At 44.3% G+C, this 18,064-nt stretch overlaps 2 protein-coding genes across 5 annotated transcripts in view; one reads left to right on the forward strand and one right to left on the reverse strand.

The window, feature by feature from the left end:
- The window catches only part of JKAMP (JNK1/MAPK8 associated membrane protein), a 27,702-nt gene extending 25,569 nt beyond the window's left edge, over positions 1–2,133 (forward strand). For both annotated transcript variants that reach the window (XM_056545817.1, XM_056545818.1), the window contains one exon: positions 1,529–2,133. In XM_056545817.1, coding sequence (XP_056401792.1) covers positions 1,529–1,747 — 219 coding nt within the window. In that variant the 3' untranslated portion in view covers positions 1,748–2,133. The remainder of the gene's footprint in view (positions 1–1,528) is intronic.
- Positions 2,134–2,791: 658 nt separating this feature from the next.
- LOC130295512 (titin homolog) overlaps positions 2,792–18,064 on the reverse strand; it is a 79,779-nt gene continuing 64,506 nt past the window's right edge. For 2 of the 3 annotated variants that reach the window (XM_056546347.1, XM_056546346.1), the window contains exons 19-20: positions 17,767–17,914; positions 2,792–3,427 (exon numbers count right to left, since the gene is read on the reverse strand). In XM_056546347.1, coding sequence (XP_056402322.1) covers positions 3,399–3,427; positions 17,767–17,914 — 177 coding nt within the window. In that variant the 3' untranslated portion in view covers positions 2,792–3,398. Of the gene's footprint in view, positions 3,428–4,672; positions 4,740–17,766; positions 17,915–18,064 lie in introns of all 3 variants that reach the window. The other variant, XR_008848861.1, reaches the window with a different exon arrangement.

Raw genomic sequence — 18,064 nt, forward strand, 5'->3', positions numbered from 1 at the left:
GAATGAATAAGAAGCAAGTGAGGTTGTGTTTGTGATAATAAAGAACAGCAATCTGATAATCTGTATTGAAAGAATTTAGATTTTTTTTTATTTATTAATAATTTCATTGAATATAGGTTCTCTAAAATTTCTTATTGGTTCTAAAAAAATAATAATAATAATACATTTGCTTCTCTATTATGTTTACATACATAAAAGCTTCAGAAGCCTAGCGAGTAAAAAAAATTAAAATAAAGGATAGCATTTCTAAATGTCAATCTGGGTGAGGAAATTAATCAGATGGCCACATGGTACATACATAGAAAGCCCATTATACTTGTTCTACCATTTAGAAAAATTATAGCAAAATATTATGCATAATACCCCTTTAAAATTGTGCAGTGTTACACAGTGGCTGGCAAAAACATATGCTGCATCGTAATATCTGGGTGTAAATCTAGTCACTAACATTTTTATATACCGTACCTTGTTTTAGAATGTATAACAATAGCAACAACCTGTTTGTGTTTTTTTTTTATTACTTGAAAACTCTGTTAGAAAACTGCAGAAAAGAACTGTCCCTTTAGTCGTACAGGCTCACGTACCAGAAATGCTATGTGAGGCTGTACACCAGTAAAAAAAAAAAAAAAAAAAAATTCTGCATCATTTCCACACTAAAATCAGTAGCTAAAAATACCCAGAAGATATTTTTCTCTGTGGATTTAGGTGAAGGTTATGCACATGAAAAGAAAGAATCAATATGTTAATAATCTGTTCTGCACCAAAATCTGCTACACTGCAGGTATTTTTGTGGATTCTGACTTCCTAGTTAAGTCAATGGGGAAAATCTGCAATAAATCTGCTGCAGTTTCACAACCAAAACTGAAAGGTTGCGGATTCTAAATAAATCCGCACTGCAGGTCAATTTCTGTATAAATTGTGTGTGTTTTTTTCTATAATGTGGTTGAGATAACATTGCTCCTACTGTAAATGCTGCATATTTTCCACGTAGAAATTTTGTGCAGAAATTCCTCAGCAAATTATCTTCATGTGGCCCCGCCCAACCCTAAAAGCAAACATCCTGAGTTTTAGGCATGCACAATCCAACTCCAGCATTGGGCGATGCAAGCCATGCTGGGTGGTACAATTGCCAAAGCAGCCATACAACATCCAGAAAGTTCCATGCACTAGCCCTATTAATTAGGTTCATATGGCTACCTTGGCAACTATAACAACCAGCATAGCCTGTGTCCCCCCACACTAGGGCTCAAGACCTGAATCACGTAATCCTATAGCAAAGCAGGCTGTAGCATGACAACTTGTGTCTGATGTGTCAAACAGTAGTCTGTATTCTGTGGAAGGACCTAATAATTGAATTTTCTACTTCTGCTTGTAAAAGGTATTAATTCTAATAGGTATATTAGGGACTTGTTATACTGTATATGATCATCCTAATCCTAAAATACTTATATACTAAGCACCAACTATATTTTAGTTCCTTGCTATAGTAGTTTGATATCCTGATTTTATTTATTTATTTTCTTTATAGACTTTTAAGGATCTCCTTGTGAGGAAGAAACGTCTGGTTGTTCTCTTTAGTCACTGGTTAATTCATGCCTACGGGATAATCTCCATTTCTAGAATGGATAAACTAGAACGAGACTTGCCTCTCCTTGCACTGGTTCCGGGGCCTACACTCTTTTACTTGCTTACTGCTAAATTTACAGACCCATCAAGGATACGTCTGGAAGAAGGTAGTGGACATTAACCTGGGTGTAAACATGGCTAAATAAACTGAACTCAGATACCATGAAGCTGGATGACTGAGATGCATCAGCATTCCTGGATATATGTGCAAAGGCACCAAAGGCAATACAATGGAGACAGCCATTATGTTGGAACACAATGACTTCCCAAGCAGCCAATGAAAATTCATTTTACCTGTTGCCTTCACAGGATTGGAGCATTTAATTTGCAAATCAGCATTCACCCGATGCATAGGGTTTCTATGCCTTGAAGGGCCGCACTCTCATTAAAGGGCTTCCCCTTTGTTTATACTGTTTTTTTGTTATTATGTTTGTGTGTTATGTGTGTATAAGTATGTGTTTTTTTATGTGTGTTGTGATTATATATACAGTATATGTATTTTCTTACCTTTTGTGAAGATCCGGAAGCTGGCCCCTTTTTCTTCCAGTAGCTTGCTGTGTACCTCGGCCTCCGCCATGTTGTGTTCGGTAAGTGGGATGTCGGGGGTTGTGTTCTTGCTTCTATCCTTCCTATCTTCTGACATCTGAGGCAAATCTTTTCTTCCTGTTTCTTCCGTGGCTCAGCGACAAATCTGCGGCCTCTTCCGGCGCATGCGCAGTTTTTTTTTTTTTTTTTAAACCAATAAAGTTATTTTTTGTCTAATTGACAAACTGTCTGCGCGTGGGCGAGTACGCAAGTGCTGCGCTAACAGCGTAGCGTACGTTAGGTCTACGCTAATAGCGTAGCTTCGCGCAGACAGTTTGTCAATTAGACAAAAAAAACTTTATTGGTATAAAAAAAATAACTACCTGCGCATGCGCCAGAAGAGGCCGCAGATTTGTCGCTGAGCCACAGAAGAAACAGGAAGAAAAGATTCGCCTCGGACGTCAGAAGATAGGAAGGACAGAAGCAAGAACACACACCCCGACATCCCACTTACCGGACACAACATGGCGGAGGCCGAGGTGCACTGCAAGCCACTGGTAGAAAAAGGGGCCAGCTTCCGGATCTTCACAAAAGGTAAGAAAATACATATATACATAGTCACAACACACATAAAAAACCACATACTTATACACACATAACTCACAAACATAATAACAAAAAACAGTATAAACAAGGGAGAACCCCTTTAATATAACTGGCTATTTCTGATAAGTAACCAGCAAACATTATTAAAGCCTTTGTCTTCACCATGAAGCTTTATTCCTATAGATTACAAAACCTTCCATCATTGAATGAACCTGCACCCTGATATCACAATCTTGCTATAGCACCTAAAGTATTAGGGGACAAGGTACTGCCTGGTAGAGCATGCTGGAACTTCACAGTGAACTAGAACACTACAGGATTCACCAGTCTGCTTAGTAAAGTTTAGAAGTCTAATAAATGTCTGCAGAGCTTTGACCTAAGAGCAACGCATTGAAAATAACCTCATAACACACAGCCTTCCTCAGGAGTTATGGGCAGAGGCTGATTCTCTTACTGTGTCTTCTGATCCTTTGTAAATTGATTCTATTTATTTTTGAATTCTGTTTTGTGGTTATATATGAAGGTAAGTAAATGGAATTTTATTTGTTTCTTTTATACATTGATTTCTGTAATATACTATTTTGTTTGATGTTCCGAAAGAAAAATATCCTGCTTTAAGGAGTGGATGTACTGCTTCCAGGTCATTTGGAAGGAATTCTTGGCTTTTTTCCTGAAATTATAAGAGAATACATTTTATTTAAAACAATAAAATATTAAAGCAACTGAAACATTGTGTGTGCATTATATAATGAGTATAGTTAATAATTTGTCTCAGGGAGTACAGTGTGTTCTAGAGAGGTGGTCTTCTCAAAGAATACATAATGAGGGACTGAAAACGGTTACATAAGCACTGGAGCGGAGTGGGATTTTTATTTTGTAATGGAAAGCCCACAGCCTATTACGGTAGCCACAATGTGGATTAGAATTGTAGAAATCCGGTCCTCAAAAATGTTTAAAAATCTGCAGAAAATCCATGAATTAATTTATCTGCGGTGCGTATCGTAAAGCCAAAGCATGCCAATTTATGGTGCAGACACACTGCAATTTCCCTATTGACTTCAATGGGGTCTGCGCTCCCCATTCAAACTCGCAGCCTTTTTGCAATAATATCCGCCCATGTGAACTAGCCCTTAGGGTATGTTCCCACATGTGTATTCAGCTGCAGATTATCTGCTGGTAAATCAGTGATAAAATAAGCAGCAGAAAATCTGCTGCAAAATAGGCATGTGTGGACAGAATGTACCCTAATTATTTTAATTAAAAAAACTAAGGTAGGTAAAGAAAAAAAAACTACGCCCTGTGCCCGCTCCCCTTCTATGACGCAGGCTCAGGAGCTGACCTCGCGTCATAGCCCCGGGACCTGTGTCTAATTCCAGATATCACTGAGTTGATGCCCGGCATTAACCCCTTAACTTTGATTGCGGTGTCTAAATTAAATAAATAATTCCCGGCAGCTTACCGGAGCTGATCGGGTCCACCGTGGTGAAACTGCAGTGTCCCGATCAGCTGAGGGAACAGCGGGAGGGCCCTTACCTGCCTCCTCGACGTTCGTTTGGTGCTCTGATGCTCCAGGAAGCCTCAGCAGCCTAGAGCAATAGAGCACCGATAACACTGATCAACAATGGCATAGCACTGAACAGTGTATGCAATCCAAGGATTGAATGTAATAGTCCCCTATGGACTAAAAAAAATGGTGTAAAAAGTAAAAAATAAATAAAAAGTTAATGTGAATTAACCCCTTCCCTAATAAAAGTTTGAATCACCCCCTTTTCCCAATAAAAATGATGTAAACAAAAGCAAAACGTAATATCGCCAAGTGTGTAAATGTCCAAACTATAAAAATATAACGTTAATCAAACTGCACGGTCAATGGCATATGTGTAAAAAATTGCATATTTTTGGTAGTTTTGTATACCTTTAAAAAATGTATCGATAAAAACTACAGATCACACCACAGAAAATGAGCCCTCATATAGATAGCCCTGTATACGGAAAAATAAAAAAGTTATAGGAATCACAAGATGACAATTTTAAATGTACTAATTTTTAACAGAAGTAAAACAAAATCGCACATATATCAGCTGGGTATTATTTTAATCATATAGATCTACAGAATTAAGATAAGGTTTCATTTTACCGGAAAGTTCACTGAGTAGAAAGGGAAACTGCTAAAAATTACAAAATGACATGTGTTTTTTTTTTCTTCGATTTTGTCCCACAAATAAAAATGTATTTTTTTTTGTTTCGCCGTAGATTTTGTGGTGAAATTACTGATGTCATTACAAAGTAAAATTGGTGGCGCGTAAAACAAGCCCTCATATAGGTCTGCTGGTGGAAAACTGAAAGCGTTACGAAAAATGGAAAAACCCAGGGGTTAAGGTCATGTTCACATCTACCCAACAGAGGCTAAAAGTGTTACAGCACCTGAACAGAGGCCAAAGTATGTTGGGGGTTTACGTTTATTGGGTGCACTATTCTGTACACCAAATAAATGTCAACCACCAACATACAGCACCTAAATAGAGGCCAAAGTAACACTATTTTAGCCTCTGTTGGGTAATAGGGCTCTATGGGCATGTTGTTTTTATTAGGGATGTAAGAAAAAATCGATTCTCGCGATAATCGCGATTTATTCATTTGCAGATACTGAATCGATTCAAAATATTTTTGAATCAATTCTTTTAGGGATGTGGAATTTGTATCTCCTGACGCCCGGCACAGCATTTCCTGGGCATCAGGAGATAAAAGTTCCACATTTGTGGAGCCGGGCAGGCCGGATCTGACACGGTGGCGCTCTGGGTGTATGGAGCGGGCTCCGACTCGTGCCCGCTCCGTACTATGCGACCCCCGGCTGATTTCAGTAGCCGGGGGCCGCCGCTAATAGCCAGCATGCGGTGATCGCCGCGGCTGGCTATTAAAGGAGTATCCAGTGCGCACTTTTCTCATGTTATCCCGTCCGGGCTGCAAAAATTAAAAAAAACGCACTTTATCTTACCTGCCAACGAGCCCGCGGAGCTCCGGTACAGGTGTTGGGTCCCCGGGCTGTATTCTTCTTACTTCCTGTTAGCCCGGCACGTCACACGGAGCTTCAGCCTATCACCGGCCACAGTGATGTCCCGCCTCTGCTGGTGATAGGCTGAAGCTCCGTGTAACGTGCCGGGCTAACAAGAAGTAAGAAGAATACAGCCCGGGGACCCAACACCTGTACCGGAGCTCCGCGGGCTCGTTGGCAGGTAAGAGAAAGTGCGTTTTTTTTTACATTTTGCAGCCCGGACGGGATAAAATGAGAAAAGTGCGCACCGGAGTACTAGATCGCCGCTGTCAAAGCTGACAGCGGTGTCTATTGGGATCTATGGATGCTCCCAGGTGGGCGATGTATCGGGATATATCGCGATGTATCGTCACCTAGACGGTATCACGATATATCGGGATATATCGAATCGCCACACTGGTATCGCGAATCGAATCGCCAAATTCTTGACGATTCACACCCCTAGTTTTTATACACTGGAAGCTTTCTTGCACACTGTAAACCTACACTACAAATATATGTGAAAGAGGCCTAAGGCTATGTTCACAAGCCAGAATTTCTGCATGATTTTATAGCCAATACACTTCAATGGGATTCCGCTGTCCCATTCACACAGCAGAATTTCATGCAAAATTCTGTGCAGAAATTCTGCCGTGTGAGCATAGCCTTAAGCTATACTATAAAATGTATTAGCAGTCATAGATGACATGTTATAGATGACATTTTCTAATATTTGGTACATGAGTTTACCATCACACATATTTTCAGCATGTAAGGCGTAACAATGGCCCTAGGTTAGAGTGGAGTTTAGTTTTCATTGTGGGTTTATTTTCCCGACCGTTTTTTCCATGTTATTTACTAATGTTGCGCTTCTCCCTAATGTTTTGCTTCTTTTTTATTTTATTTCATTTATTTATTTTTTTACACCTGCTCTGAGCTGTCGGGTTTTCCAGAGCTCAAATCCACCTAATTTAATGTGAAAACATTAGTAAATATATATATATTTTTAAATGTCAGCAATATGCCCCTTTTCCCCCGGCAACCACTCCCCTGAGTTACCGTATTTATCGGCGTATAACACGCACTTTTTAGGCTAAATTTTTTAGCCTAAAGTCTATGTGCGTGTTATACCCCGATACACCCCCAGGAAAGGCAGGGGGAGAGAGGCCGTCGCTGACCGCTTCTCTCCCCCTGCCTTTCCTGGGGTCTAGAGCGCTGCTGCCAGCCCTTCTCTCCCCCTGGCTATCGGCGCCGCTGCCCGTTCTGTCCCCCTGACTATCGGTGCCGGCACCGATAGCCAGGGGGAGAGAAGCGGCGCCGACAGCCAGGGGGACAGAAAGGGCAGCGGCACCCATTGCCGGCACCGCTGCCCCGTTGCCTCCCCTCATCCCCGGTGGCATAATTACCTGGGTCGGCTCCGCCCTGCTGCAGGCCTCCGGCGCGCATCCCCGGCGTCGTTGCTATGCGCTGCACGGCGCGGTGCATGACGTCAGTGCGCCGCGCCGTGCATAGCAACGACGCAGGGGACGCGCGCCGGAGGCCTGCAGCAGTGCGGACCCTACCCAGGTAATTATGCCACCGGGGATGGGGGGAGGCAGCGGCGCCGGCAATGGGTGCCGCTGCCCTTTCTCTCCCCCTGGCTGTCGGCGCCGCTTCTCTCCCCCTGGCTATCGGCGCCGGCACCGATACTCAGGGGGAAAGAACGGGCAGTGGCGCCGATAGCCAGGGGGAGAGAAGGGCCGGCAGCAGCGCTCTAGACCCCAGGAAAGGCAGGGGGAGAGAAGCGGGCAGCGACGGCCTCTCTCCCCCTGCCTTTCCTGGGGGTGTATCGGGGTATACACGCGCACACACGCACCCTCATTTTACCATGGATATTTGGGTAAAAAACTTTTTTTACCCAAATATCCTTAGTAAAATGAGGGTGCGTGTTATAGGCCGGTGCGTGGTATACCCCGATAAATACGGTAAGTGTAGAGTTAGCAGGGTTTTTTTTTTTTTTCACAAATTCTGGTGCACGGCACAAGCGACACAAAACCTATGAAAAGCCTTAATAAATGAGGCCCAATCTGTATGTGTGGATTTAGTATTGTAATGTTCTATTATGTTCATAAAGGTAAAACCATCAATATAATGACTACTTATTTTTGCTAAAATATTATAAAATCTTTCTTAAATAGTCACATATTTACCATGTAGGGCAGGGATACTCAACTGGCGGACCGTGGTCGCCAGTTATGCGAACCACCTGCCGCTCTCCCCTCATTCATTTGTATAGGTGTCTTAAGCCGCGGCTGGAGCGAGGGAACACTGTGCTCCTTGCCCGGCACTTTTCCTGTGATGCAGGCGGCGCGATTAGCACTTCCTGCATCATCTGCTCTGGCCAGGCCTGACTAGAAGAGGCCAGAGCAGCGGAGCAGCACGGGACCTGGGGCGGGGAGAGCCTACGCTGTCATGTGAGCAGTCATTCCCCCACCTGTAACTCTCCAGTTGTTACAGAACTCTCCAGTTGTAATTTGCAGCAGCTGAAGAGTCACAGACACAGTTTATGTGGTGGCACAGTGATTTCATTTATTCTGGGAGCGCAGTGACTTCATTTATTCTGTGGGCGCAGTGACTTCGTTTATTCTGGGGGCACAGTGACTTCATTTATACTGGGGGCGCAGTGACTTCATTTATTCTGGGGGCGCAGTGACTTCATTTATTCTGGGGGCGCAGTGACTTCATTTATTCTGGGGGCGCAGTGACTTCATTTATACTGGGGGCGCAGTGACTTCATTTATTCTGGGGGCACAGTGACTTCATTTATTCTGGGGGCGCAGTGACTTCATTTATTCTGGGGGCGCAGTGACTTCATTTATTCTGGGGGTGCAGTGACTTCATTTATTCTGGGGGCGCAGTGACTTCATTTATTCTGGGGGCGCAGTGACTTCATTTATTGTGGGGGCGCAGTGACTTTATTATGAGGGAGCAGTGACATAATTTATTCTGAGGGTGCAGTGACTTCATATATTCTGGGGGGCACAGTGACTTCATTTATTCTGGGGGCACAGTGACTTCATTTATTCTGGGGGCACAGTGACTTTATTATGAGGGCGCATTGACAATTTATTCTGGGGGGGCACGGTTGCATCATTTATTCTGGGGGGGCACGGTTGCATCATTCATTGTTTTATGGTACAATTAGTCGGTACATGGCACAGTGTTTGTTAAAATTATATTTGGGGCATATTGTGTGGCAGTAATATACCTGGAGCACAGCATGTGGCTTTAATATATTAGGGGCATAGCATGTGGCAGCACTATACCAGGAGCATAGCGTGTGGCAGTAATATATTTAGGGGCACAGCGTGTGGCATTATATATTCGGGGGCACAGCATGCTGCAGTAATATATTCGGGGGCACACCGTGCTTCAGTAATATATTCAGGGGTACAGCATGTGGCAGTATTATATTCAGGGGTACAGTGTGCTGCAGTAATATATTCAGGGGCATAGCGTGCTTCAGTAATATATACAGGGGTACAGCGTGCAGCAGTATTATATTCAGGGGCACAGCGTGCGGCAGTATTATATTCAGGGGCACAGCGTGCGGCAGTATTATATTCAGGGGTACAGCGTGCGGCAGTATTATATTCAGGGGCACAGCGTGCGGCAGTATTATATTCAAGGGTACAGCGTGCGGCAGTATTATATTCAGGGGCACAGCGTGCGGCAGTATTATATTCAGGGGCACAGCGTGCGGCAGTATTATATTCAGGGGCATAAGGAGGAGATTTATCAAACCCTGTGCAGAGGCGGAGTTGCCCATAGCAACCAATCAAATTGCTTCTTACATTTTGCAGATGCCTTGTTAAGAATGAAAGAGGCAATCTGATTGGTTGCTATGGGCAACTTTTCCTCTAGACAGGTTTCAATAAATATCCTCCATAGTCTCTGGCAGTATTCAGAAAATACAGGTAACTGTAGATTTACATTCTCCAGACTTCAGTCGTTTTACCTATTTCCTTCATGTCATTGCGACCACTAGGTGTGAACCAGGCCTCAGTGCTTTGCTCGGACCTTTACCAGTGGCAGACCACGATAAGCGGACCCTCACTAAGAATAGTTGAGTACCCCTGATGTAGGGCATGCCTACAACTTTGGGTATGTAAAAGTTGTAAATATATCCATCCCCTAATTAGAACCGCCCAATATTAGCTAAAGTGAAGAACACAATAAAAGTGAATCTGTCTGCTCATACAGATTGGTGACGGGACAACAATATCAAACATACATGTGTTAGTGTTGATGGGTTTGCCGCAAATTATAAAACTATAGATAGTGAGGAGGCACAGAAGGAAGCACAATCAGATATCCTGCAGCAACTACAGGCAGCCAAGGCACAGGTCTTTGGCATATATTAATCATGCGCTACAGGATGTTCAATATCCAGAAAAATATAGTAGCAGTCTTTTAATCCCAAAAAAGCAGAAAATGGAGATGCACCCACCAATCTTCATGCAGAAAAACACTTTATTTTATATGTAGATAAAATAGCTAAGCTACGGTTTAAACACTGCTCCCATCAGCGTGGTAGCGTCTGAATCCATCCATGCACGCAGGGCTGTGGAGTCGGTAGATAAATGTTCAGACTCTGCAGTTTTTTGTACTTTCGACTCTGACTCCTCTGTATTAATATGTGAATGTATTTTATACATTCCTTGAAGGAAAGAAAGGTAACATACATGTCATTACCACAGGACTACTGGCTGGGAAGCCAACAGTCTACTGTATTGTGTGCTGATCTGCTGCTGAAGATAGGGCAGTGGGAGGATCCAGGAAGGGGCATTTATTTGAAAACATGATTTCCCTGATAGAATCCCATAGTCATGTTTAATGTTTAAAGGGGTACTCCGCCCCTAGACATCTTATCCCCTATCCAAAGGATAGGTGATAAGATGTCAGATTGCTGGGGTCCTGCTGCGGCACCGCGCTATCATTACTGCACAGAGCGAGTTCGCTCTGTGCGTAATGATGGGCGGTACAGGGGACAGAGCATTGTGACGTAATGGCTCAGCCCTTCGTGACATAACGATGCTCTGGCCTCTGTATTGCCCGTCATTACGCGCAGAGCGAACTCGCTCTGTGCAGTAATAGTGCGGTGCCGCAGCGGCGATCCCGGGGGTCCCCAGCAGTGGGACCCCCGCGATCTGACATCTTATCCCCTATCCTTTGGATAGGGGATAAGATGTCTAGGGGCGGAGTACCCCTTTAAGCTAACAATCGAGTTTACAAGTTTTTATAGCCTTAGCTGAATGGCAGCAGTTTTTCCAATGGTTTACAGCTTCAGTCTTGAACTATTGACCCTCCATTCCCTTCACTTATACAAGTGTCTCTAGTCCTGCAAAAAACATTGTCAGTGAGAGGCTAGGTTACCCATGGGTTCCCTGTAACAGCAGAACACAACACTATGGAAAGTGTAAGTATTGCCGCTCCTAATTGTGCGTTGCGTGCCATATAGTGAAGCACTTGAAAAGCATGCTTCTTCACGGTCACTTAACGTGTTCGTTTTGCGGTTACATGAGGCACTGCATGCATTGGTCTTTATAACTTTTTGTGAATTGGGACTAGGGATCGACCGATTATCGGTTTGGCCGATATTATCGGCCAATAATCGCGATTTTGGACATTATTGGTATCAGCAATTACCTTGCCGATAATGCCCCGCCCCCCGCCTCCCCCCATCCCCGGTGTTAAAATTACCTGTTCCCGGGGGTCCACGATCCTTCTGGCTCCTGCGCTGTTGCTGTGCGCTGCGTAATTACGAGTGACGTCCCCAACACGACGTCACTGTCAGTACGCACAGTGACAGCGCAGGACGCCGACGGAGCCAGAAGGATCGCGGACCCCCGGGAACAGGTAATTATAACACCGGGGATGGGGGAGGCGATGGGGCAGCAGTGGCGGTGGTATGTGGGCAGAGGCTGGGGGGAGGCAATGGGGCAGCGGTATGTTGGCAGAGGATGGAGGGGGAGGCGATGGGGCAACTGTGGTGGTTAGACTCAGGACAGGCAGAAGCAGAGAAGCGGGCAGCGGCGGCGGTCTCTGGCACCGCAAAAGCCACTGTAGTTCATTAATTTAAAGCGCCCGCTTTAAATTATTGATCTGCAACGGCTTCTGCCCCACCGGGGGGTTGAAATAGCCGATAACTTATACCGAAGTGTCAAGGAGGGGAGCAGAGTTGCTTAAAGGGGTTATCCAGGAGTAGAAACAAAAGAGCTTATTTCTTCCAAAAACAGCACCACTCTTGTCCTCCGGTTGTGTGAGGTATTACAACTTGGCTCCATTTACCTCCATTGAACAGAGCTGCAATACCACACACAACCTAAAGACAGAGGTAGTGCTGTTTTTGGAAGAAACTAGCTGTATGTTTCTATCCTAATTAACCCCATTTAGTGGCTCAGTATCACATGGGATATGGAGGCTGGGCATTGGCCCTATCGGATGGTGTCTACAACTTGTATCATAAATTAAACTAACAGATATACTTTAAAGACTAAGCTTATCCCTGGAGGATTCAATAAGACCAAATATTATACTCAGGGTTTATCCGTTTTTGCACTTTCGTTTTTTCCTCCTCACCTTTTAAAAATTATAACCCTTTCAATTTTGCACCTACAGACACATATGATGGCTTTTTTTTGCGCCACCAATTCTACTTTGTAATGACATCAGTCATTTTACCCAAAAATCTACAGCGAAACAAAAAAAAAAAATCATTGTGTGACAAAATTGAAAAGAAAATAAAATTTTGTAAATTTTGGGGGCTTGCATTTCTACGCAGTGCATTTTTCGGTAAAAAGGACACCTTCTTTATTCTGTAGGTCCATACAATTAAAATAATACCCTACTTATATGGGTTTGATTTTGTCGTACTTCTGGAAAAAAATCATAACTACATGCCGGAAAATTTATACGTTTAAAAATTTAATCTTCTGACCCCTATAACTTTTTTATTTTTCCACATACCGGGATTATCTCAGGTTTTTATTGGTACCATTTTTGTTTTTGATCTGACTTTTAGATAGCTTTTTATTAATTTTGTTATGGTATAAAAAGTGACCAAAAATACGCTATTTTGGACTTTGGGATTTTTTTTTTTACGTGTACGCCATTGACCGTGCGGTTTAATTAACGATATATTTTTATAGTTTGGATATTTAACGCACGCGGCGATACCACATATGTTTATATTTATTTACACAGTTTATTTTTTTAAATGGGAAAAGGGGGGTGATTCAAACTTTTATTAGGAAAGGGGTTAAATCATCTTTATTAACTTTTTTTTTTGCAATGTTATAGCCCCCATAGGGACTATAACATGCAGTACATTGATTGCAGACACTGATCAATGCTTTGCCATAGCATTGCATTGATCAGTGTATTCGGCAGTCGATTGCTTGAGCCTGGATCTCAGGCTTGGAGCATTCAATCGCTGATCACACGCCGAAGAGGAAGGTAGGGCCCCTCCTCGTGTGTCCTCAGCGTTGGTCCCGATCAGCTGAGCTGCCGGGATGTATTGTTTTCCATTTTAGATGCAGCAATCAACTTTGATCGCCGCGTCTAAAGGGTTAATTCCGGACATTCTGGGACTGACCCGATATGACGCGGAAGCGGGATATATCACGGGCGCAGAGCGTACAGGTACGCCCTCCATCCCCATGAGGTTAAAGGGGTACTCCAGTGGGATTTTTTTTTTATCAACTGGTGTGAGAAAGTTAAACAGATTTGTAAATTACTTCTATTAAAAAATCTTAATCCTATCAGTACTTATCAGCTGCTGGATGCTACAGAGGATGTTGAGTTCTTTTTTTCTGTCTGACCACAGACCTCTCTGCTGACACCTCTGTACGTGTCAGGAACTGTCCGGAGCAGGAGAGGTATGGTATGGGGATTTGCTGCTACTCTGGACAGTTCCTAACATGGACAGAGGTGTCAGCAGAGAGAACTGTTGTCAGACAGAAAAGAAGAACTCAAGATCCTCTGTAGCATACAGCAGCTGATAAGTACTGGAATGATTAAGATTTTTTTAATAGAAGTAATTTACAAATCTGTTTAACTTTCTGGAGCCAGTTGATCTGAAAAATAAAATAGTTTTCCACCGGAGTGCCCCTTTAATGACACAAAACGTAAATGTACCTCCTGGTACTTAACGCACCAGGACATACATTTAAGTCCTGTACGTGCACAGAAGGTCCCGGCTGCTATCAGCAGCCAGGGACTCGCCGGTAATTGCAGACATCAGCGATTGCGCTGATGTGCGCTATTAACCCCTCAGATGCCATGATCAATCCATAATGGCGGACGAGGTCCCCTCACCTGCCTCCGTCTGTCTCCAGGGGTCTTCTGATCTGGTCTGAGATCGAGCAGAACAGAGCAAAAGATCGCCGATAATACTGATCAGTGCAATGCCCTATGCATAGCACTGAACAGTATTAGCAATCAAATGATTGCTATAAATAGTAAAAAAAAATAAAAATTTGAAAAATCCCCTCCCCCAATAAAAATTTAAATCATCCCATTTAACCCCCAGAAAGTGTTTAAAAAAAAATTAATTAATAGACATATTTGGTATTGCCATGTGCGTAAATGTCCGAACTATCAAAATATAATGTTATTGATCCCATACGTAAACGTTAAAAAAAAAAATTTAAATACACAATTGCTGCTTTTTTTGTCACATAATATTCGAAAAATAATTATTAAAAGTTTCATGTATGCAAATGTGGTATCAATAAAAAGTACAGATCACAGCGCAAAAAATGAGCCCTCATATCGCCGCTTATATGGAAAAATGAAAAAGTTATAGGTCGTCAAAATAGAGGGATTTTAAACGCAGTAATTTGGTTAAAAAGTTTGAGATTTTTTTTAAGTGGTACAATAATAGAGAAGTATGTTATCATGGGTATCATTTTAATCGTATTGTACAGTGTGAAAAAGAAACCTTCCAAAATTACCGTATATACTCGAGTATAGGCCGAGTTTTTCAGCACGATTTTTCGTGCTGAAAACACCCCCCTCGGCTTATACTCGAGTGAACTCCCCCACCCCCAGTGGTCTTCAACCTGCGGACCTCCAGAGGTTTCAAAACTACAACTCCCAGCAAGCCCGGGCAGCCATCGGCTGTCCGGGCTTGCTGGGAGTTGTAGTTTTGAAACCTCCGGAGGTCCGCAGGTTGAAGACCACTGCGGCCTTCAACATCATCCAGCCCCCTCTCACCCCCTTTAGTTCTGAGTACTCACCTCCGCTCGGCGCTGGTCCGGTCCTGCAGGGCTGTCCGGTAAGGAGGTGGTCCGGTGAGGAGGTGGTCCGGGCTGCTATCTTCACCGGGGAGGCCTCTTCTAAGCGCTTCGGGCCCGGCCTCAGAATAGTCACGTTGCCTTGACAACGACGCAGATACGTCGTTGTCAAGGCAACGGCTCTATTCCGGGCCGGAAGCGCGGAGAAGAGGCGCCCCCGGTGAAGATAGCAGCCCGGACCACCTCCTCACCGGACCACCTCCTCACCGGACAGCCCTGCAGGACCGGACCAGCGCCGAGCGGAGGTGAGTACTCAGAACTAAAGGGGGTGAGAGGGGGCTGGATGATGTTGAAGGCCGCAGTGGTCTTCAACCTGCGGACCTCCGGAGGTTTCAAAACTACAACTCCCAGCAAGCCCGGACAGCCGATGGCTGCCCGGGCTTGCTGGGAGTTGTAGTTTTGAAACCTCTGGAGGTCCGCATGTTGAAGGCCGCAGTGGTCTTCAACCTGCGGACCTCCGGAGGTTTCAAAACTACAACTCCCAGCAAGCCCGGACAGCCGATGGCTGCCCGGGCTTCCTGGGAGTTGTAGTTTTGAAACCTCTGGAGGTCCGCATGTTGAAGGCCGCAGTGGTCTTCAACCTGCGGACCTCCGGAGGTTTCAAAACTACAACTCCCAGCAAGCCCGGACAGCCGATGGCTGCCCGGGCTTGCTGGGAGTTGTAGTTTTGAAACCTCTGGAGGTCCGCAGGTTGAAGACCACTGAGGGCGAATGATGAGAAGAGGATGATGAAGGGGGGGGGTGTGGGGATGATGAAGGGGGGTGGGGATGATGAAGGGGGGGTGTGTGGGATGATGACAAGGGGATGATGAAGGGGGGATGTGTGGGATGATGACAAGGGGATGATGAAGGGGGGATGTGTGGGATGATAAGGGGATGTGTGGGATGATGACAAGGGGATGATGAAGGGGGGATGTGTGGGATAAGGGGATGTGTGGGATGATGACAAGGGGATGATGAAGGGGGGATGTGTGGGATAAGGGGATGTGTGGGATGATGACAAGGGGATGATGAAGGGGGGATGTGTGGGATGATGACAAGGGGATGATGAAGGGGGATGTGTGGGATGATAAGGGGATGTGTGGGATGATGACAAGGGGATGATGAAGGGGGGATGTGTGGGATGATAAGGGGATGTGTGGGATGATGACAAGGGGATGATGAAGGGGGGATGTGTGGGATGATGACAAGGGGATGATGAGGATGTTAATGACGGGTCTGGATGATGACAGGGGGGGATGAGGTATTTCCCACCCTAGGCTTATACTCGAGTCAATAACTTTTCCTGGGATTTTGGGTTGAAATTAGGGGTCTCGGCTTATACTCGGGTCGGCTTATACTCGAGTATATACGGTAGCAAAATTGCTATTTTCTTTTGAATTTCCCCACACAAATAGTTATTTTGCCATACATGGTCCGCCATTTTATGGTAAAATGAGTGATGTTATTACAAAGGACAACTGGTCGCGCAAAAAACAAGCCCTCATACTCGTCTGTGGATGGAAATATAAAAGTTATGATTTTTAGAAGGTTAGGAGGAAAAAACAAAATTGCTAAAATAAAATTGGCTGCATCCTTAAAGGGGTACTCCGCTGCCCTGTGTCGGAAGCTCTGCTCCCCAGCGTCTGGAAGTTTATTGTTCCGGACGCTGTTTGCGGGCTTCCGTGTTCAGGGCTGCCCCTCGTGACATCACGCCCGCCCCCTCAACGAAAGTCTATGGGAAGGCCATCACGTCCCCTTCCCATAGACTTTCGCTGAGGGGGGGGGCGTGATGTCACGAGGGGCGGCCCTGAACACGGAAGCCCGCACACAGCGTCCGGAACAATAAACTTCAGGACGCTGGGGAGCGGAGCTTCTGACACAGGGCAGCGGAGTACCTCTTTAAAGCGTACCCGTCAGATCCAACGGAATTTTCTTTTTTAATATATCACTCAGTACCTAATCCTGACCATGTACATCTAATTTTTATGTGTCTAGCACCTTTATTTATTTTCTTATTACACTTTTAATTTAGCTCCCTAGTCTGAATTCCTTTCAAAGGGAGGGGGCGTGGCCTCACAATGCAGGTCTCCGCCCCCTCCCTCAGTATGCTGTCTGCTCACATCTCCCCTAGCATTAGCAAAACTACAACTCCCAGCTTGTCCTCACTGACAGTAGCGGGACACAAGCGGACAGTGGGAGGATTTTTCCTCCAGTTGTGAGCCATGCACTCACAGCTGTCAATCAAGGAAGTGTGTCCATGACGTAGGTGATGACACATGGACACAGCAGGACTAGTGTGTGTCCAAGCAGACAGGGGGGTAGTTGTTTGACTGGCTTTTTCAGTACGAAATACTGAACATTTTCTAATGAAAGCAACTGCGAAACCTATTGGTTATACATGCTTTACAACATATCAAGTTTTTGTATTTGACAGTGCCCGTTTAATTTATATTTTGCCCTGAAATGTGTACATGGCAACAGTTTTTCTCAGTAATTCAGTGGTAAGGCCATGGTATACGTCAGCATATCTTTATGACACACTGACAACGTATATCACTGACTTACTGGGAAACAATATAGCCTTATAAATTACTAACTGGTTTATTCTGCTGAGTGTAGGTAACAAACACTGCCATCCAGAATCCTAACGTTTTGTACCTGCTTTGCACTCTAAAATAGAAGAGAGTCCAATATACTTCTCATGTAGTACATTATTCAGGTGTCCGACCTTCTCCTCTCTCTTGCTAATCTTTTTTAAAAGCTCAACAATTGAATCCAGGATCTCATGGTCTCTCTCAGAAAAGTCCTGTAATGAAAGTAAAATTATTAACTATTCATCTGTATATGAACTAACGTAATTTAAAGTAGGTTTAACCCTTACATGGCCAGAGGTTTGTGAATGACCACAGTAAGCAATCCCTAGCAAACATATAAAGGAAGATTTGTCAAAACCTGT

The sequence above is a fragment of the Hyla sarda genome, chromosome 11 (assembly GCF_029499605.1).
Source record: "Hyla sarda isolate aHylSar1 chromosome 11, aHylSar1.hap1, whole genome shotgun sequence".
In the NCBI taxonomy this organism is placed as follows: Eukaryota; Metazoa; Chordata; class Amphibia; order Anura; family Hylidae; genus Hyla; species Hyla sarda.